The 22,716-nt window shown below is 34.1% G+C and overlaps 1 protein-coding gene across 1 annotated transcript in view; it reads left to right on the top strand.

Annotated features, from left to right (window-relative positions):
- Positions 1 to 22,716, top strand: part of LOC145283595 (uncharacterized) — a 3,312,299-nt gene that overhangs the window by 2,342,442 nt on the left and 947,141 nt on the right. The window contains exon 8 of the mRNA XM_080132527.1: positions 12,962 to 13,894. Coding sequence (XP_079988653.1) covers positions 12,962 to 13,894 — 933 coding nt within the window. The remainder of the gene's footprint in view (positions 1 to 12,961; positions 13,895 to 22,716) is intronic.

Genomic DNA, 22,716 nt, shown 5'->3' on the forward strand with positions numbered 1-22,716 from the left:
TTTACGATATGTAATTCCATTAGTTAGGAACTCCATCATCTCTTGGGACATCGAATGTTTGTGATTACTGAGTGAATAGAACCGTCCCAACCTCTAATCGATCATGATTTATTTAAATTCAATCAGATTGAATTTAATTCATTCCTTGCATGAGATTTGCAAATCAGATCACGTTCTTTATCCCTGCAACTATTATCAAATGGAATTTCCAGCAACTATCTTGATTTCCAAGAATTTACTCTCTGTGGAACACATTAGCGGAGGTTTGGTTATATGTGGGCTTCAACATGGCCAAATAAAACGTCAACAAATACTTTTCCTAAACAACCACCATATGAAACCAACATTTGTTCATTGCATTCAGCGATTAAATTCATCTCGTTATATTCTTCATTATCCAACGGTTTATCTATCCATCTTAGTAATATTATTTTGGAATTCCAATTGACATTGAGCTAGCTTCTCCTTTTGAATAGAACGATTGTCTTTGTGAATCGGAATAAATATTATTCGTGAACCAACTTCCAGATGAGGACAAAAATGAACTTTGCAAAAATATTGAAATTCCAGTTTTTATCGACAGTTTCAATTTGATTAATTTCTTATCAGATTTTGACAAATAGTAAGGACTCCTAACACCTGAGAGTATTCTGTACCTCTACGAGGCCATCATTTATAGAATATTGTTGCCACATCTTGGCCGGTGCATCTATCACTAGCCACTCCCTCTTCGATAAGGTCCAAAAAAGTGTTTCAATCTAGTAGGTCCCAATTTGTCGAATATTTTAATGAAATATGCTCTGATGAACTCGTTGTACTTGTGCCCCCCTCGATGTATATGACCCCGACAACCCCGCTAAGCAACAAAATTTTACGCCTTCACTGTTGAGGTCCCTAAATGTCAGGAAGCTTTCTACTCTAATAGTTTATTCCCTTAAACAGCTAGACCTTGCAATTACCTTCCTGCTACGTGCTTCCCTGACTGTACTTATATGCAGAGGTTTAAATGTAATGTAAACGAACATCTTGTTAATCTATCTTAGGCATGGTCCCAAGTAATAGCCCTTCATGCCCACGTGGCGATATGCCTTGTTTGGGGTGAAAATAAGTAAAAAAGAGAGTTTAAATTATCTCAGATATAAAAATAATTAGCCTCAAATAATGTTGTTCTACTTCATGGACAACTAATCATCCTTACAACCGTATATGTAATGTAAAATCTAATATATAAAATTCCATATGTCTGTTTTTCTGTTGTCTGTCTTTCTGTCTGTTTCCATATTTTCAAACTCTATCTCTTAAGAAATTAGAAGTTGTAATCAGATCATGCGCACTGGAGCAAAATATCCAATCTGGTTTTGATCTAAATTTATAAATAACTCATAACTCATTGCTCAATAGTGCTCAGTAATCATTTGTTTGTGTTTGTTTGTTTGTTATAGCCAGACTAGATGTCTAGTAATCCGGCAAGACAGACCGGAGATTTATTTACTGGTGAATCTACCATGTGAAAGCAGTACCTGCCTACGTGGAATTGTTAACAGTTACTGCATGTCGTCATATCTTTATCTGTCTGTAATAATGTGAGCGTTTATAAATACGTTTGACTTCATGACGCGTGTGTACGTTTCAGTAAAAATTGTAGAGTACCAAATATATCTGAAGCAAGAACCATTTCAAAAATGTGTAACATTTAATGAACGAGTAAACCCCGACAAAAGTAACCTTCACATTCAATGGTGAATCATTAATGCGTAAACTTTATTGAATTAATTTTCACGAACCATTGGCTATCCTTTATCGAAATCGCAAACTGTGAACGAACAACGATATTCTGTTGAGCAGGCAAGAACCCGTTTACTTCCCGATTTACTATGCGAGAACTGTACTGGGTTGCATGGAGCGGTAGCTATTAGCACGTCATTTTACATGCTACCATGGTTTAATTACAGTCGCAGTGTTACCAAACATATATATATACTTACGGTTAATATTTTCAAGATGTAAAATTACCAATCATATTTTTACAAGGTTAATGCCAGGATGCTCAAGTAGGGCAAGATATACTTTTTATTTGTTTTTACACAAGCATTAATATGTCGCTACACATCCATGTGCATGTATCGGTCATCTAGTTACTAGTAATTAGAGACCTCTTAAGGTTATACAGCTTATACGAAATTCTAAGTTTGTAATGAAATTATTCGAGGTATTCAGCGTCATAGGAAATTATTATCAGCAGGTTCTATCACATGTCAGTAAAAATAGAAATAAGGAATAAAATTAAAATGTATGTGAAGAAAACAAGATAGGGGCGTGCATTATGGTTTGTATTGAAATATAGGAATAAAGAGGGCAAGACTGGGAGGTTAAAAACTGAAGATAGATTTAACAAAAATATAAAAATATAAACCTATCAAGGAAGATATATGCAGGTGTTTGTCATCCGCAGACCAGGCAAACGACAAGTATTAACATTCTATTGTGTGTTGTGTAGATTTTCAAATGTAGGACAGATTAACAACTTTGTTTTGTGTTTTTGTGAAAAAGCAGCTATAAAATAAATCCTAATTACTTGGTTATAAAAATAAATTTGAAATAACTCAAATTAGTCTTGGTCAAAAATGAACCAGTTACATTGCCATATCGACTTCCCTGCCACCCCACTTCCATCACTATAGACATTAATAAAAAGATTACAAGAAAAGGAAGAAAAGAAAAAAGGTCAAATATAAAAAAAAATGAAGAAAAAAAGAAAAATTCACCTTCTCCGGCTTCCCCCCTTTTCTTTCTTTACTTTTTAATATAAAGAACCTCCAAGGTTGTATAGTTAATAATAATAACGTAAAATATATATTTAAACAATTAAAATAATTAATGATAAGATTCATTATTATTCATAAAAGTGATGAACATAATGAATAATAGAAACTAATGAGAAAAAGAAATAAAATAAAAATGTAAGTAACACTTATTTTAATGATAAATATATTGATTACTAGTGTAGAGAAAAAAATGTTAATAGTGAGATGCAAATAAATAAACTTAAATAAAAAATGTAGGTAAAAAAATTAAAAAGTTAAACGTAAATAAAATAAAAGGTATATATACATAAGGTTTACATCAGTAAAAATTAGGAACTTAGAAATTATAGTTAAAGGTTTTAATATAATAGAGAACCCCATTAATTTCAATTAAAACAACATGTTTAAATTAAATTTTAAGATAATTTCTTTTAGCGTTAAGTCATTCTTAATGTGATAAAGTTCCTAAGGCATAAGAATTAAAAGCATGAATAAATCATTCTTAAATAAGAGAAGAATTTAGGTTGTCCTCGTCGATCGTACATCTGAACAATATTATATAAATGCGGGTGTACCTCAGGTGTCTATCCGTGGTCATTTATTATTCCTAATGATCATAAATCCTCTCCCTGATGAATTGTCTCTGACATTAGTATATTTGCTGATGACACCACGCTCTATAACATGCACGAGAGAAAAACAAACGAACACATATCTAAGAAAATATGGTAGAAACACAAGAGGAAGATCTTTAATCCGTAGTGGAATGAAGACATAAATGAATGGTCACATTCAATGCTGCTAAGACTAAGTTTGTTTCCTTCAATAATTACAAGAAACCTTCTCAGTTACCAATAGCTATAGCTGAAGATAAATTACCTGAACGTATTTCTTTCAAATTTTTCAGCTTAACGTTTACAGCGAACATGAGTTGGAACAAACTGGGCTAGGGTCGCTGCAAGGAAGGTAGTCTCTCCACCGTGCTAGAAAGATACTTACGCCTGAAAGTATGCTGTGCATCTACAAGGCTATCATTCGCCCTTTTATGGAGTATTGTTGTCACATTTTGTCTGGTTCATCTGCTACTAGTCCCTCGCTCTTGGACCTGGTTCAAAAGAGAGTCGCAAAGCTGATAGGTCCTGAACTGTTATCCAAGCTTCAGCCTCTATCCCATCAATAAAATGTTGCATCTTTCTGCCTGTTCTACAAGAATTTTAATGATGGATGCTCCGACGAACTACAAACCTTGTACTCCCTCGACGTAAATACCCCGACAAACTCGACAATAATTTTGTAAGGTATTGATATTAAAAGTAAATATCATTAGAAAAGTAAACATCGTTAAAAACTTGAAACAAAATCAATAGAGATAGAGTATATATACATGAATGTGCAAAGCACTAATATTTTAAGTGGAAATTATTTAAAATTAGGGAAACAGATAAATATTTGGATTATTAAAGACATCTTTTCGGAGTACTGTGTATAGTTATATGGAACGATATTCAGTAGAGGTAATGATAAAGATGGTGAAGTTATAAATGTAGCAAACATTTTGTGAAGATTTTAGTAAAAAATGAGCTTGACTGTAGGATATAAGTATAGGTAGTCTAAGAAGTTTGTTTGGTTGTTTTTGTTTACGGCATATCAACCCTTTTCCGGTTATTTAATGCCGAATCCAAAGATTTTGAAGAAAATTTTTTTAATAGAATATATTTGTTGTTTTCAAATCAGTTTCTATTTAAAACATAGTTGGGACCCTAACAGGTACTACCACTCCGGGTCAGAGTGGACCTGGGAGCAATGGTAATTAAAGGGTGGCTCCACACTCCCCAAAGCCCGCAAGCTGGGGCCTCACCACTGGATATAGTTTAAGGTCATATCCAGGACCGAAGTTTGTTTGATAAAAACTTTAAGGGGGTAAGTGGCTAAGGATGAGTGTATTTATAATGTCTTCAATTAATTGATATTTCTTTTAAAGCGTTTATCTCTATCCTTAAATTTCGTAATAAGGAGTTTTTCATTCAAGCAAAAAAATAAATAAATAAAAGAGAAATTTAGTTATGGATGTTTTTTTTTATTATAATTTGGATTGACAAAGAAACTTTTATTGTCAATATATATTGTTTGAAAATATTGCTTGTTTGACCTATATAAAATGTGTTGGTGGTTGGATCCTTCTTTACTCCAATGTTAGCTTGGTAGGTTGTTAGACAGTTCTATTTGAGGGGGCATTTATGTTTATTCATACAACTACCAATTTAAGTTGTTTTTTTATCTTGGTTAAATTCTGTGTTATCATTTCAAATTTTATTATTAAGGTTTTTTTTCTACGTTATTGCTGCAATGCAATTGTAGCTTAATTTAATAGTATTTTTTATTAAAGTTTGTGTGAATAATATTGTTGGAGAGTAAATCAAATGACCCTTTTTACGTATTTTTAGATGTGGTCGTATTCTGTGTAGGTTCAATATATTCTGATTGATTTTTTATATCAGCTGTTCACAAGGACTTATTTTAAAAATAATTACAAGAAACCTTCTTAATTACCAATAATAATTACAAGAAACCTTCTCAATTACCAATAATTACCAATAATAATTACAAGAAACCTTCTCAATTATCAATAATTACCAATGATAATTACAAGAAACCTTCTCAATTACCAATAATTACCAATAATAATTACAAGAAACCTTCTCAATTACCAATAATTACCAATAATAATTACAAGAAACCTTCTCAATTACCAATAATTACCAATAATAATTACAAGAAACCTTCTCAATTACCAATAATTACCAATAATAATTACAAGAAACCTTCTCAATTACCAATAATTACCAATAATAATTACAAGAAACCTTCTCAATTACCAATAGCTATAGCTGAAGATAAATTACCTAAACGTATTTCTTTCAAACTTTTCAGCTTAACGTTTAAAAATGTTCGATGTAATATCAACCTTACGATTGATTCTTTTGAATTCTTTCATAATATTTTTAATCCTATTACATTTAGGGCCGTCAACATATTTTACTAAAAAATGACCATCATCTCTATATTAGCCGATATTTCCAACTTGAATATATTTAGTGAGATTATATAGGATATATAGTTGAACTAATTCCGTAATTTCTGCAGAATCAAAAGATACTATAAAAATAGCAAAAAGGTCCAGTTTAATTTTTAACACATTGTTCATTTCTAATAATAAAAACAGCATTTCTGCATTTTCGAATTATATCAATTTAGTTCTTGGAAATGTCAAATTCCTTGTCCTTAGTGAAGATTTCCTTACTAATAGAAGGATAGTAATTTTTAACATCAAATTGAATGAAAGACCATTTACCCTTGTTCTTTATATTAGAAAAACAACAAATAGCGTCAGCAGTATTGATCCATTGATTTAGATTATATGTGTTCTGGATCTGAAAATTAATCCTTTCTAACATTCTCTTACTATTTTTTCCAATTGCTGGTCTAGTAAGGTGTATTAGTTTTGTAGTTTATTTATTGTTAAAATCTTATTTGTGGCCCTTTAACAGAATATAGACTTCCTCATTTACTAATATATCGACTGTATTATTAATTTCAAATGTGTCAGTTATGGACTTACTGTCAAAGTTTATTTGTTATACTAAATCAAAATCTGTTTTTTAATTACTGAGAAAACCTTATATTTGGAAGTTGGATAATTATTATATTATACAATATATGTGTGTTTGTGCATGTGTTCCGACTGCCTGGTGTTGGTTACTCTGCCTGACAGTCTACCATGAACGCTCGCCGAAATGGTATTCATACGTAATTTCCTCCCGTTCATATGTTAGTTTCCAGTGATATGGAGAAAATGCGCTAGCCTACAAATTCAAGAAATCCGATTTAAACGCTATAAATAAGAAATTACAACTGTTATTATGTATACACAGTGCCCCGCAAAAGTTTACAATACACATTTGAAACTGTCAGGTTTTGTATTTCTAGCTTCCCAATGGTTATGAAACTTTTTATAAACATAGAAAATGTATTGAAATTAAAATAGGAACAGGAGAAAAATGAAAAAAAATAACAATTTAACACAACGCGAAGAGAAAACTCAATAATTAGCATTACAAAAGTTTACAACACATATTAAATTCATGAAATTTCTCAATAATTTTATTATGGTTTATCATGGTAAAATGCTTAGAATGTTCAGGAATATGCAATAGTGTTGTGAGACCGGATCTCACACCATAATGGACTCATCCAGATCCTATGTAATCAGCTCCTAAGGCTGGTACGGTGGAACGAGATCTTAACGGACATTGTACCTCAGAGAGCTAGATCTTACTGATACATGCAACTAATACTATTTTTTATCCGCCTCTATATCCTTGTACTTTTCCTTAATACTCTTGTAAACCACCTAATACGTGTTTTCCAGTGTCGTTCTCGTGGACCCTAATGAGCCTCACAACAAATAGACATCAAAGTAAGCAATTAGTAAAAGTATTGCGTCATTCTTTATCTAATAACCGTATTGTAAGTAACCATATCATGGGAAAGAATAAACAGATTGGTCAAGAACTCAGAAAACGAATTGTAAGTCTTCATCAAAGTGAATCGGGATATAGAATCTAAACAGTTGATGGTTCCATTGAATTCTGTTAGAGCAATAATTCGGCGCAAGAAGTCTACAAAATTTACCCTTCCTTTTGACAGATCAGGTCGTCCTCGTAAAATAACAAAACGTGCTGAAAGGTTATTAACATTAGAGAGGTGCAGAGGGATTAGAAAAAAGTGGAATTAAAGTAAGAAAGGATACAATCAGTAGAACCCTTCACCTTAAAGAAAGCTTCTCTAGATCAGCAAGGAAAACTCCCCTTCGTAAGCCAAAGCATGTTCGTGCTATGCTTGATTTTGGAAATGAGTTTGCAAGCAAGCCTCTAAGGTTTTTGCATAACGTGCTTTTGTCAGATGAGACCAAAAATGAATTGTTTGCCACTCCATAAACACCGCAGGTTTGGAGAAAAAAGGTAATGAATACCAGTCAAAAAACACCAATTTGGAGGAGGATCCATTATGATCTGGGGTTGTTTTAGTGTAGAAGATGTAGGAAAACTGTGAATGATCAAAGCAAAAATGAATGTAGCATTTTATAGGAGTGTCTTGGAGAAAAACCTTAAAGAAATTGTGAAGTGTCTCACATTGAAATCAGACTGGATCTTTCAACAAGATAACAATCAAAAACACACTTTGAAACTCACACAAAATTGGTTTAATTCAAATAAAGTGAATGTTTTAAAATGGCCGAGTCAATCTCCCGATCTCAATCCTACAGAGAATTTATAGGGAGAATTGAAATTACGGGTCCATAAAAGAGAACCTTAAATTCTGCGAGAATTGGAGAGAATTTGTGTAGAAGAATGGAATAAAATAACACAAGACACATTTAAGAAGTTCGTAGGAGATTATTCAAAACGTCTGCCTGCTGTAATCAACAATACTGGTTATGCTACAAAATACTAGATATTATTTTGTGTTGTAAACTGTTGCGTTCCTAATTATTGAGGGTTTTTTTCGCATTGTGTTAAACTGTTATTTTTTTTTATTTTTACCACTGTTCCGAGTTTCAATACATTTTCTCTGTTTATAAAAAGTTTGGAAGCTAAAAATACAAAAAATGTTTATTGTAAACTTTTGTTGGGCATTGTATATATATATATATATATATATATATATATATATATATATATATATATATATATATATATATATATAATTTTGTAATATAGGTCACATTATCTATTGATTTTCATTCCTTTCGGGTTTTTTTTTATTTTACTGCTCCCGTCTCATATCTATACAATTTAAAAAAGTGTTTTAATAAAATTATTAAAAACTTTCATCTTCAAAAATAATTTTACCTTTAAAGAAAGTCCTTTGATAATTTAGATGAAATATTAAAAAAATTCTCATTTGATTTTATTAATTTCATCTGTTGATTTTTCAGTTCATACCCCTTTCACAAACACACAATTACACACACACACGCGTATGTGTGTGTGTGTGTTTACTATTAGAAAACTCGACGTTGTTCAGGGTTGTATTAGGATAAACGAAGGTTTCACACTTCCAATTATTTTTATTGTCTTCGATATCATGCCAATTATTTTTATTGTCTTCGATATCATGCCAATTCTTCAATCAAATCGACTGATTTTCTGTCTAGTCAGGACTCACCGCAGTGAACCGGCATGAAAGCTTCATATATCTCATCGCAGCTACGTAGTTCACAATAAATTGCTATCTACATTACACTGAAGAGAACCTACAATTGATTTGTAAGATTATGTTATATAATGGCTCGAATGAAAGTTTAAATATAAAGATCAAATATCATGGTGCAACTGTTCTTTAAACAAATATTCATTCCTAATGTGCATTTGTCTTAGCAAATTATTTACTGTGGATTTTATGCGACTGGCCTATCTTTTTGTGTGTTGATAAAATAAGACTGGCCCTTCTTTAATTTGATTTTTCGAATTCCGATTGTCGATACTTATTAGGGGCATTCCTGTAAAGAACATCTACCTAAGAACACTCCCAAACACGTAATGTACATTTGTATGTAATTAAAAACAAATAACTCCAGCCGTTCCGAAATCCATAGGGAAAGCACGCATAAATAGAAAAAGATATTTATAGTTTGTTATGCAAAAGTAAAATATCATGGTTCAGTTGTTCTCTAAACAGATTTTTTTTTGTTTTTGAACGCGTTTTGTTTTCTGATCAAATGACCTACTATTGACTTTATGCATCGGTTCTTTCTGCTTGTGCCGTGATAAAACTTCTCAAATACTCATTGTGATTTTTTGATAAAAATCGAATTGTTTCTTTTATAATTGGATTTTTTTTATTTTCGATTTTCAATATTTGTCGAAGGCATTCCAGTACAAAGTCTATCTATGAACACTCCCATGCATGAAGCACATTTGTGTAAAAGTCCAAGTTCACAGTATCTAAGGAACAAACACACACAGACAAATGGCCTGTTATATATATATATATATATATATATATATATATATATATATATATATATATATATATATATAATGGCTGTATAGAGTGGTAAACCCGTGTGATTATCAAATATTGCTCATAGGAGAACATAGCTAGTATATAGTCTTTTTATTATACAAACATGATTGGTTACATATGTGCATACCTGTTTCGGTGGAATTAAAAGAGAGAAGACCACCTCATCAAACAAAAAAAAAAGTCATATTGAACAGAGAGTCAAGATTTCATTCGTCTTTTATAAGATATTCGGGTGAAATTTCCGCTTTTGGAAGAAATTGAGGTGTGCAAATGTTATCTGTAAGGGTTTTGGAGGGAGGTTTTGTGTAGGAAGAGAGTAGGGGTGAGGATATAGGGGAAGTATGATCGCATGTGTTCAAGCTGTAGCAGCGAGGGGGGGTTGTTTATATATAAGTTTTAAAACCTTTGCCGCTGTAATTACATCAGACACAGTGGTAGAGTGGAATATATCTCCCAGTTTACCACCTTTATTTAAATCATATAAAGTGATTTGCATATCTATTCCGTGACCGTTTATTTAACCATATGGACATATATCTTATAAACAAATAAATAAAAAATCTTAAAACGAGAGGCCAATAAACTGATAAAAAAAGGGAGAAATAAGATAAATAAATAAACAAATAGAATTTTAAAAAATACTTGAATAATGTAGTCATCGCTAGAATAGAAAAAAAAACAACCATGAATCCAAGTTAACAATGATGAGACATTATATTACTTTGGATCAAAGCGAAAACTAAGGTCAATAAACAACAGTCAAGTATAAATAATACCAATACCCCCTGCTGTAACAAATTGATCCTCCTTCTTTCCTTAACCCCATTCAATACCCACTCCCTTCCTTCACTACATCTCCCTCCGAAACCACTACTGCTCACATTCACAAAGTATACATCCCACTTATTTCCAAAAGTGGAAACTATAAACGAAAGTAATCTTGAGTCTCTTTTCAATATTTTCTTTTTTCTTTTGTCTGATGAAGTGCTCGCTTTGAATTAGGATTCCACTGAAACATGTATGCACATATGTAACCAATCATGTTTGTATAATAAAGAAACTACACACACACACACACATATATATATATATATATATATATATATATATATATATATATATAGGGTAGGGCAAATGAACTTGCTTATTTGGAATATCGATTTATATATAAATAGGCAAGTTTCTCTACCCCGCCCTATATATATATATATATATATATATATATATATATATATATAATAAATTCCACAGCCAAACAACGTCGCAGCCCACAAGAGCCAGTACAGTCAAAGAACCGGAAGTCCAAGACTCTAGTTTCGCCCTCATTTGGGCTCATCAGTTAGACACATCCGAACTCGGGTTTCGAATCCTGAGTTCGGATTGTCTAACTGATGAACCCAAATGAGGGCGAAACTCGAGTCTTGGACTTCCGGTTCTTTGACTGTCATGGCTCTTGTGGGCTGCGACGTTGTTTGGCTGTGGAATTTATTATATACAATATCTCACATTCTGAAAATCATATATATATATATATATATATATTTCTTCTGAGGAAATTTTCTTTATTCATTTATATTTCTTTTATATATATATACACATCCTTATTTAAAAAAAACTGAATGTAATTACAGAGCATATAATTAATAATGGACAAAAGTCTATATTCCAAACTTCATGATGTTGCAATTTATTCCTTTAATTCAGTTAGCTCTTACAATTCTTAACAGTATCTTTTTCGTTGTACGAAATTAATCACTTAATTATTATATTAATCAGATTATTGATTTTGCCCTTAACTCATCAGAAGAAATAGCAACAATTAACCCACCACGAGAAAAAAAAATAAAATGCGTTTGGACATGATTAAAAAATCCAAAAATCGAAAGAGTTATATTTTTCTTTCATTACGCTATTTTGAATTTTTGAAGAAAAAAATAAGTGATTGATTTTGTGCTACGAAACAGATATTGTCAAGAATTGTAAGTGTCAACTGAATTAAAGGAATAAATTGTAAGATGGTCAACATCATGAAATTTGGAATATAGTCTTTTTGTCATTCATTCATTATATATATATATATATAATATATATAATATATATAATATATATAATATATATATATATATATATATATATATATATATATATATATATATATATAGGTGGAAGTACTGTGGATCAGTGTGTCTAATAGAGAGAGATATCTGTTTACGTGTAATAATAAAAACGTGTCTGTTTAAGATGTTCATAATTTCTTGCTTCCCCACAAGGGCAAAGTTTGACACAAAGTCTGTTTTTTTTTAATTTGGGAAATATCCAGTTCTCCGAAACAGGCCACTCTAGATTGGAACAAAAATAAAAATTACTTCGATCTAATAGAATTTCTTTTTCATTGACCGAGAATAGAATAGATGCATGTAGCACAAGAACACATACTACACTTTGTTCTTAGCAAAAACGTCAAATAACTCTGACTATTGAAGAAGTTAAAATATTTAGGTGAATACATGAGCAACTTGAAACTACTAAGATGTGTCATAAATGGTAATGATATTAAATTTATATATATTTAAGTAAACGTGTCTGTTTCTCTGCTTGAGAGGAACGGTTTTTAACAAGCTTTTCTGTCAATTTGTGGTTCGCAGACATGATGATATATATAGTCTTGTGAATAAATGCAATTTTTGTCTTTAACTGGTAAATATAACCGCTAGCGTGTCAAAATTTAAACAGAATTGAATTTGGCTGATGTTTGTCGACGTAAAGTACTCTTGTGCGCATATACGTGCGCATTTATACGTTTAAGTCGGTTAAATTTTCACGTTTTTATGCGTCTGACGATGTCTCAAACGGTAATGACTTACGTTGGAGCGCTAAATATTTTGGTTTCGATTCTAACTGATGGCACCTAAGTCATTTTGTTTTTTGTTTTGTTTTTTACTTTTGATATCATTATTATATATTGGGTACAATATAATAATCAACAGAGTATTTACTCTATAATAATTAATACGAAAACTGGTTTAAGATTTTCTTAACTTTATTTCTTATTATTTTCTTTTTTTCAGACTTGCTACGAGCAGTTGCAGTGTTCGCGTTCAAATGAAGAGAAGCATTCCATATTCCTGGAACTTACCAAACTGCTTGGAATTACGTTTGATCTTTTACGCGGAAAACAATCGTTGCATTTCACTGCCCTCAGCACAGTCAACCGGATCCTTGATCTCTGCTTCTACCATCGAAACTACGAAAGCGGTTCCTTGACTCTAAGCACCGAAAACGTAGCCGCCTGTCCGAACAGCCTCGAAGACCCGGCAACGGTTAGTAATGGTAACGACGGCGGGGGAGGTGGCGGCAGTGGCGGCGGTGGAGGATCCATTGTAGGGGGCCACGCGAATCTCGGCGGCACAACTGGAGTAGGTGGTGGCGGCGGAGTGAGCGGAGTCGGAGGTTTAGGCGGCGGGGTCGGATGTGTCGGCGTAGGAGGTGGCAGCGGCAGTGGAGGTGGTGGCAGCGGAGGAGGGGGTAGCGGAGGAACAGGTAGCGGGGTGTGCAGTCGGGGCATCACGCTGCGGAAAGAGACAGTAGCACCCAAGACGTCGTTCGACGATTCGGCGCACCTCAACCGCAAGCTGTCGTCCACGTCGAAGAAGTTCGTCAACAAAGATCCAAGTTACAGCGACCGGTTACAGGACGAGGACGACGTACGACCACCGGCCATGCCACTGAACCGGACTCCGCTCGAGATTGTCACTAATGCTGACCCGAGCCAAATTCTCAATGTTCTGCACAACAATATCACAATGCACAAGCGAATCATAGGTACGAGGCAAAAATGTTCCCCTAGCACGAGGCGGCGCCAGTGCACGCATCATTGTCTTCAAATTCTTAGCGCACGTATTCTGGTCGTAATGTGTCACGGGACGAATGTGCAACATCGCGTGGTCGCTGACGGACACGTGAAAACCTTGGTCGAGGCCCTCGACCCTAATAATGACCCGGTAAGTTTATTTCTCTACTCGCTTTTTGGTACATGCTGAGAATGACCAGCTTCTTTCTAGATTTGCGTCAAAATGGTCAGATAGCTTAAATTAACCGCCGGACTATGTTTAGCTTTAATCAAATTTTTAAACGCTAGAGAAAAAAAGAAAACATTTATCGTATAGTAACTTCAATGGTGGAAATGAAAAATAAAATTGAAAATTAACCTTCTGTATGATTTAGGAATTAATTGTTTGTTTGTTTTTTGTTTTTTTTTAAATAATGTATAACATAAATGATATCCTTTCCTTTGTTTTCTGTTTTCCTTTTTCATACGAAATGTTACTGGAAGTTATTTTACAAAGAAAAAATAAGTTTTTTGAAAAAATATTTCTATCTCTCTATTCTCGTGACTCTCGCTGTAAATTTAGAACAATTGCAATGTCGTATGACCCCCTGTGTATAATTTGTATTTCTCCAAGACGCGACTTATAAGACAAAAGTTCCATGACCCTAGCAGGTCCAGTGCTTACATTGGTCATTCGTGCTTCTCAAAGCGATTACGTAATCCACGATAATTCTTTTGTTCTCCATGTATTTTCTTTCACATGTTCAACATCTTTAACTGATTTCGATTTATTTCCATCCCTAGCAAAACAAAGGAACTTTTTTCCAGCGAATAATAGCATAATCTGAAAACCTACTACATTCATCGTGACGGCTTTACTTAAATGATTTTTTTTGTTTTTAATGATTTACCTGTTTTCGACATTACAACTAATATTATCTTTCAAATTATCAACTCTCGTCTGTAGAATTGGATCAGCGTTTCGCCATATTCCGGCGGTTTACGTAAGCTGCCGGAGTATACCGACGTAAACGAAAAAAGAAAACGAGCCATTCTCTGCATAAGTACCCACTGTTTGTAATTCTATAAGTGTTTCATAATTACAAACATGAGATGTAAAAGACATTTATCTGCAATATTTGTTTATTTTGAAATTTGATATCTTGTTCTATTTGCAATGATTTATGTGAGCACATCAGATGTATCTTTTAATCTTGAAAAGAAATGATGGAAAAACAGATTTGTAGATGAAATTTAAAATCTAGACTTGTGGAGCGTTTGAAACATTAAAAGTTAAACATATATTTGATCCCATACTATTTCAATATATACAAATATCCATTGTAAATGCATGCTCCCCCGGCTTTTGTGTACATATACACCAACTATAAAAACCATTTTCGAAACCTGCTATAACAGCAATATAAAAATAATAAGTGAAGCAATTCGTATTATCTAGATCCATCAAACTATTGTTCTCATCTTGAGTGCAATTTTACAATGCTGAAGTTGATTTAACCTTCGACTTTTTTCAGGTGTATCTTGTCGGACTCTGAACTGTTTTTATTGAACTCGGGAATTTGGACGTAATTTCAAACGAAACCTTTTATTTACTTCATGGAGGTAGCGGATGCGTGACGCCTAGTACTTGGAAAAATCAATTGTAAAAGCGATATTCTCCTGAAAGTTTGAATGTACAATTCTGAGTGTGGGCGATCGAAAAATACAATGGCAAATTACTTAGACCCTCTATTCAGTCATGGCTGACGGGACAAGAGCATACTACCCCCATGAAATGAATAAAGGTTTCCGATCAAAATTCCGTCAAGATTCTAAAGTTCGGAAGAAACATTTTCGAGTTAAGATACACCTGAAGAATTTCGGTTACATCGACCGAAACATTGTGAAAAACCACACTCAATATACGAACAGTAGTCAGAGGAATCTCAATAATACGATTAACCAACCTTCATCTAAAACATTTAGAAACGTCATTGGTAAGTAATATTATCATTTTTCTCAAGCGTAGAATATAAACATAGTTGTCTTATGGATGACTCCATTATTTGCGGGATTTTAATAAATCCATTATAATTAGAATTTATCCAAGGCGTATTTAATAAGAATGAAACAAAAAATTCCATTTTTAAATGTACAGCTCTAAGCGTAATCATGTTTTGTCTGGTCAATAAATGATAGAACCGAAAATAGAAAACTCATGAATGTTATTTTCTAATATAAGATCACAATCCGATTATGACTATATTATATATGTAAAACATTTTCTTTCCAATCGAACCAATCCTCATATAATCTATACTTTTTATTCAGACTTTCCATAGAATATTTTTATTGTATTTGTGTATGAGTTCGTAATTAAAGGATACTCTAACTAAACTTCTGAATCTGACCCTCAAGATTATCATGGGCATGGAATATGTGCCTATATTAAAGATGACTGTCCATGTGGTAGGCACATCTCCAGAAAAGATCCTAACTTACCCTATATGTGGTTTCGCGTTGCACTTACTCACACTACTGCGTTCATATTTACTCTCTATCGCCCCCACAACAGCGGAGTTACTATCTTTAAACGCATATCTGAGAAAATTGGGCATGTCCTTTTTGCTTATCCTTCAGCTAACATTCACGTATGTGGAGACTTCAATGTTCACAATGTTGAATGCTTAACCCACTCAAATAAGAACCCACCTATGTGCCCGACTTTGACGGCCAGTATGCAAGTCTTCTAGACTTTTTTCCCACAACTAGCCTTGAACCATGACCAGTTTCCATTCTGTCTACACTTAAATCTTCCGACCACTCTGTTCTATCAAGTAAGATAAAAATTAAATGTAAAACGTCTCTAGACGTACCATTCTATCGTACAGTATATCGATACTCTATGGCAGACTGGGATAGCTCCCGTACATTTATATCAGATCTACATCTGCGTTCCATGTTTAAATAGAATGTGTCCTCTATAGGATCACACTTTACAGAAATGTTAATTGTAGGTATTGACCATATCATCGAAAAAGTTCCAATGAAAACCTAACAGCCATCCGTGGTTCTCTCCAGAATGTGCTGCTGCCATTGCGCACAGAAATCACTTTTACATTGCTTCAAACGTAATAGATTTACGGAGACTAAAGCTGCTTTTAGAACTGCGAGCAACCATTGTAATAAAAGTAATAAAGAACGCAAGATAGTTGTATGCTCAGTCCGTCAAGTCTAAAGAAGCTGAACAGCGGCTTGGTTCCCACCAGTTTTGGCAAATAGCAAACAGAATCCTGAACAGAAGCGTGTGCTCTATCCCAACTATCATCAATGGACATGAGCTAATCTCGTCAGCATCAGACAAAGCCAGACTCTTTGCCAATAATTTGCAGCTAATTCTACCCTTTGCGACCAAGGCCACCAACTCCCAATATTTTCTCCTGTATCAGAACACGCTATGTGATATAAATATATCTGTACGTGATGTTGCCAAGTTAATCAAAAACCTTGATAAAGCAACCGGCCCTGACGGTATTCCAATTATAGTACTAAAAAAACTTTAACCAGAAATAGCGTCCATACTTACAAAACTGTTTAAACGTTGTCTTAAGGAAAATTGCTCCCTATCACCCTGGAAACCTTCATCAGTTTGCCTTGTATTTAAGAATTCAGGTGATCGGTAATCTCCCTCTCAGTACAGGCCAATAAATCTCCAATGCGTCATGAGTAAGTTGCTGGAGTCTGTGTTAAATAGAGAAGTAATCAACCATTTCAGCCAAAATAACCTTCTTAGTGACACACAATATAGTTTCCGTTCTGCTAGATCTACAGCAGATGTGTTTACAGTTATATCTCATAGGATTAGCGAATCTCTCGACGGAGGCTACCTTTCTAGGGCAATTGCTCTTGACATATCAAAAGCCTTTGATAGGTATGGCATAAAGGTTGACTTCACAAGATCTCCAGCTATGGTATCGCTGGAAATGTCTTCTCAATTATCAAATCATTTCACTCTGATAGGTTCATAAGAGTAGTAGTTGATGGGTAGAAATCAGAAGCTCACAGTATTTATGCTGGAGTCACTCAGGGTTCCATCTTGGGCCCAACTTTGTTCCTGATCTACGTTAATGATCTTCCAATCACATCCTTACATCATTTTTAGACATTTATGCTGATGACACTACCGTCTATGGTAGCACATCTAAGGCCGTAAACGACCAAGTTCTCTCCGATTCTCTCTTCTCTGATCTTGAGCACGTGGACAATGGGTAAAATAGTAGCAAGTTACATTTAATGCATCTAAAACCAAGCGTCTATACTTACATCGTCCACGCTCTGATCCCCATCTGACATCAATTGAAATTGATGGTTCTCGTCTTGGAGAGGCCTCATGTTTTGACAGGCTTCTGGGCTTACCCTTTACTCCTGGTCTGAAATGGAACGTACATCAAATTTGTTGCCAAAACCGCTGGAAAAATGGTGGAATCCTTCTATCGATCCAGTAGATATCTCACTGCTGATGCAATTCTCTATCTATATAAAAGCCAAGTTCGTCCTAGGATGGAGTACTATTGCCACATCTGGGCAGTAGCTTCTAGAGGCACTTTATCCTGCCTTGATAGAGTTCAAAAGAGACTTCGTAGCCTCATAGGAATTTTTTTTTTTATTCCCTGCAACCTCTATCTCACAGAAGAGATGTAGCGAGTTTGTCTTTGCTTTATCGTGATTTTCATGGAAAGTTTTCGACTGAGCTTCAATCTATGGTCTTCCCCTCGCCAAATCTTTCACAAGAAACACTCGTCTACCTGAAAACTATCAATAATTCTCCCCACTCTTTATATGTGCCTAAACCTAAACGTAGATTCCATGAACAAAGCTTCTTTCTTAGAACTTCACGCCTGTGGAACTGTCTTCCGTTTTCCTGCTTACCAGCTGACTACAATATGATTGTCTTCAAATCCAATGTAAACAAGTTTTTGATAAACCGCGTTCCTTAAGTTAACAAATGTACTGAATTTCCACTAATGGCAATTGCTATATTGTCCAATTGACTACTGTACACTATTTTACCCTTATCCTCGAGTGGCCTCTGGATCTTGATAAGTGGTGATTCCTATGTAATAAAATGCATTTGGATCTCTGAACTCATCCTACATATGCAAAAGTCCAAATGTACTTTTTTAAACTGGATATGTTTGCTAGTTTTGTAAATAACACGTGCTTTTAGTTGTGCTGTATAGGACACGCACAAGAAAGGTGTTATTTACCGGGATCAAGAGGGCAAAAACAAACGGGAGTGAGAACTAGAATATATTACTAAGATCATTGGTGAATAATACCTATACTTCTCGACTGTAATGGAACACTTATATCAAATCTGTTGCCAAGGTCGCCGGGAAAAAAGTGGGATCATTCAATCGCTCCAGTATATATCTCAATGCAGATGCAATTTTCTACCTGTATAAGAGCCGAGTACGTCCTAGGATGGAGTACTGTTTCCACACCTGGGAAGGAGCTGCTAGAATTACTTATACTGCCTTAACAGAGTTCAAAATAGACTTCGTTGGATACCAGGGAATGCTCTTTTCACTTCCCTGCAACCTCTTTCTCACAGAAGAGATGTTGAGAGCCTATCTCTGCTTTAATATTATTTTCATGGCAAGTGTTCATCTATAATCCCCCTTGCCAAACTTTCACGACAAACAGTTGCCTAGCTGAAACCACTATCAGGAATTTCACCCATTCTTTATCTGTTCCTAAACCTGAACGTGGATCCCATGAACAAAGCTGTTGTCTTAAAACTGCACGCCTGTGGAACTCTCCCCCGTGTCCTGTGCTTTCCAGTTGACTACAATATGAGCGTCTTCAAATCCAAATTATATAAGTTTTTGATGAGCCGTTCCCCTTAAGTCAAACAATTTCCACTCCCAACGACTGCTACGATATTGTACCACTCATATCCCCTTATCCTTGAGTGGCCTCCGAACCTTCATAACTGGTGACCATTTGTAAAATAAAATAGAGGGAACAAAAATGATTTTAAAAGTAAGATGTTAGGCGTCAATAAAATAATGCGTAGAGACAAATATAAATTGAGCTAGTTGACGACATTAGATTTAGACTCATTTCAAAGAATATATAAATATGTAGCAAGTTGCAAGTAAGTATTACATTTACTTTCGGATTGATCCCAAATTAATTCGAAAGCCTTGGTTCTTATGTACGTAAGAATTGCAATATATTTATTTATGCTCTCATTAAACGTTTTGAATATAATTCTTTAGTACATGAATTCATTTTACAATCATATATTTTGTGGATAAATAGTTTTAAATCATATTATAGCAATAGATGAGACTCTGGCAAATACTATCATTGCGTGTCTGAATTAACCTGTGAGTAATGGCAACTATGCTGTGAGTTTACACTTCCCAAAGCTCGTGAATTCGGGCGTCGCCTAGGGATACAGTTTGTCGAAAGTAAACGATATATATATATATATAGAGAGAGAGAGGAGAAAGAGAGATAAAGATAAACAGAAAGAGACACGCAAGAGAGACGGGGACTGAAGCAGTTGAAAAATTATTGAAATAGAGTAAACAGACATAGTAATAAAAGACTAGAACGCTTGGCTTTGAAGTGTAGCAATAGTTTGGCTTTACACCTTTCTCAAGATTCTCCTTGACAGTTTAGTGATGTGCTCATAAAACTAAATACTCTGTTTTATTAAACACCATTCGCGTCTAAACTAATTGTAACAGCTTTCAATTATTAACGTTTAATCATTTCGTTGTCATCCTGTAAGCAAGACTATTGATAGATTTGCTAAACTTACGACATAGATTTGTAAAACTGAGTGATTTGTTTTACAGCAGATGAATAATGAGTGCATAGTCTACGGAAAAATAAGCGTTGGCATAGTTGTGCGCTAAAAAGGGGATGTAATTCGTTCAAATCCGAGGAAGAACTAATATTAATTCAGTTTTCGCTGTAATTATAAAAGAAAACAAAGAAAACGAATTGCACATTGCCCTTCTTAAGAACCAGTGCAGTATTATGAGTAAAGATAAAAGTGATCGAGGCGCATAAATCAGAAATGAGAAGAATCATAACATTATAATATGGAGAGCAGTTTAAACTTTTATCATTCGAATTGTTTTAACAACTATGTGTCTTCATATGTTCGAAGCGATTGAGATAACTCTTCGTGCTCATTAGGTAATGTTTTTCTATCTAGAAACCTTCTGGTTGAACATTGGAATCTTTATGTCGAACTTGGAAAGCTATATGGAATTTCAAACAGAACTATTTATTTACTCCTGGAGACATATTATTCTAAACGCGTTAACTATTACTGGGTAGAAGTGTCATTCATTTATCTTTCTCATTATAGCCGAAGGACAGATCAAAGACAATTACTTAGAACTTAGCGTTACTTAACGCCTTTAATAATTAAGCCATGGCTCATGTGGATTAGTGAGCTATGAATTGTTAGGGCGTTACACTTAATGTGATTTTTATACTTTGATCAATATAATTTTGTTACTCACATTACCTGTTTATTACTGATCCTCTAATCTATTATGCACGAGTAATGATTCACGTATTGCATGTTTTGTTGAACAACAATGGTAATCACTTTTTGTTTCTCATGGGATCCGTCATTACTGTTTGGCAAAATAGTGTTCAGACGTTCTGTTCGAACGTAAAAAATAAATTCGCCATAGCCGTGAATATTTTCGACTCCTGTGAGTCTTCTTCAGGTGCGTGATGAATTTAAAAAGTACCTTTATTGAATTTATTGAATTCTGTAGATAAATATTGTGATCACTGAGAACAGTACTTACCTACTAGACGCCTACGCTCGGCTATTGAATTGTAAGATAAACTAAAATGGTGACGACTAGGTAGTTTTGTCTTAAATGATCGCACGAACTAACGCTAAAATCTTTCTGAATTCTCGACGTCCGTATGCAGATTAGACAATCTTTAGCTGCATACGTACAAGCCGTTTTAAAAAATAAGAGTTAGTTCTCGAAGAAGATGAACTGTATAGACTTGCTACATTTAAGTGTGATGTTTCGTTGGAAGTTGAGAGAACAATGTTAAAAAAGGTGTGAATTACGTTTCAGCTCAGAAAAGTCAGTTTATACTAAGTATACTTAGGGACTCATTGTCGTCAAATATACGGAATATAAGCATAGCTTCCTTGAGACGTTGCATTCTCCATCGTGATTGTTGTCTAGAGCAATCACTTTTCGTTTTCCTCTATTAGCCAGAATCTATATTTCAACATATTTCGAGTTTCAGTTATAATTCTAGATTTCTTTGTAATGGGCGATATGACACATGTTTGTTTGTATGTATATACCACATTTACACGGAAAGAAATACACACAGTATTTCAAACAAAGTGTTTTTAAAAAGTTAGATCGCATCTCCAATATGGGCGATTGTCATATGAAGTACATATAGTCTATTACTGTATAAACATACGGTTCAGAAGAATAGTAGAATTGTGCTTATCTGAATTTTATCTGTACTCAAATCAAAGAATATATTTGCTTAATTCGAAATGTACAATTACGTTTAGATGTATAAAGAATATTTTTAAACGCATCAGCCTTACATTCACATACAATGTCAATTGCAATAAATACACAGTAGAGTATACGGCAAACAGAGATTTTTCCCCTAGCGAGATATAAAAAAACATTGCAGTATCTCATAACTCTATAAAAATTCATGGAGTATTGTTGCAACATTTCTGTGTCCATCGAGTACTTGTTTTTAACTTTTGTTGCCGCGTAAAAACTAATCTATAACCAAATAGGTCCCGCACAACCTCTCACGCTCCAACTGTTGTCCTATAGCTGCAATATTGCATCCTTGTAGTTCGTTTACAAGTACTTAAACGGAGTGTGACCCGACTTGTAGTCCTTCAACGTAAATACTCCCGTTCTAACTCGACTAGCAGAACAATAACATCTCCTA

This window comes from Euprymna scolopes, chromosome 8 (genome assembly GCF_053919585.1).
Source record: "Euprymna scolopes isolate OS-2025 chromosome 8, ASM5391958v1, whole genome shotgun sequence".
Taxonomy (NCBI): Eukaryota; Metazoa; Mollusca; class Cephalopoda; order Sepiida; family Sepiolidae; genus Euprymna; species Euprymna scolopes.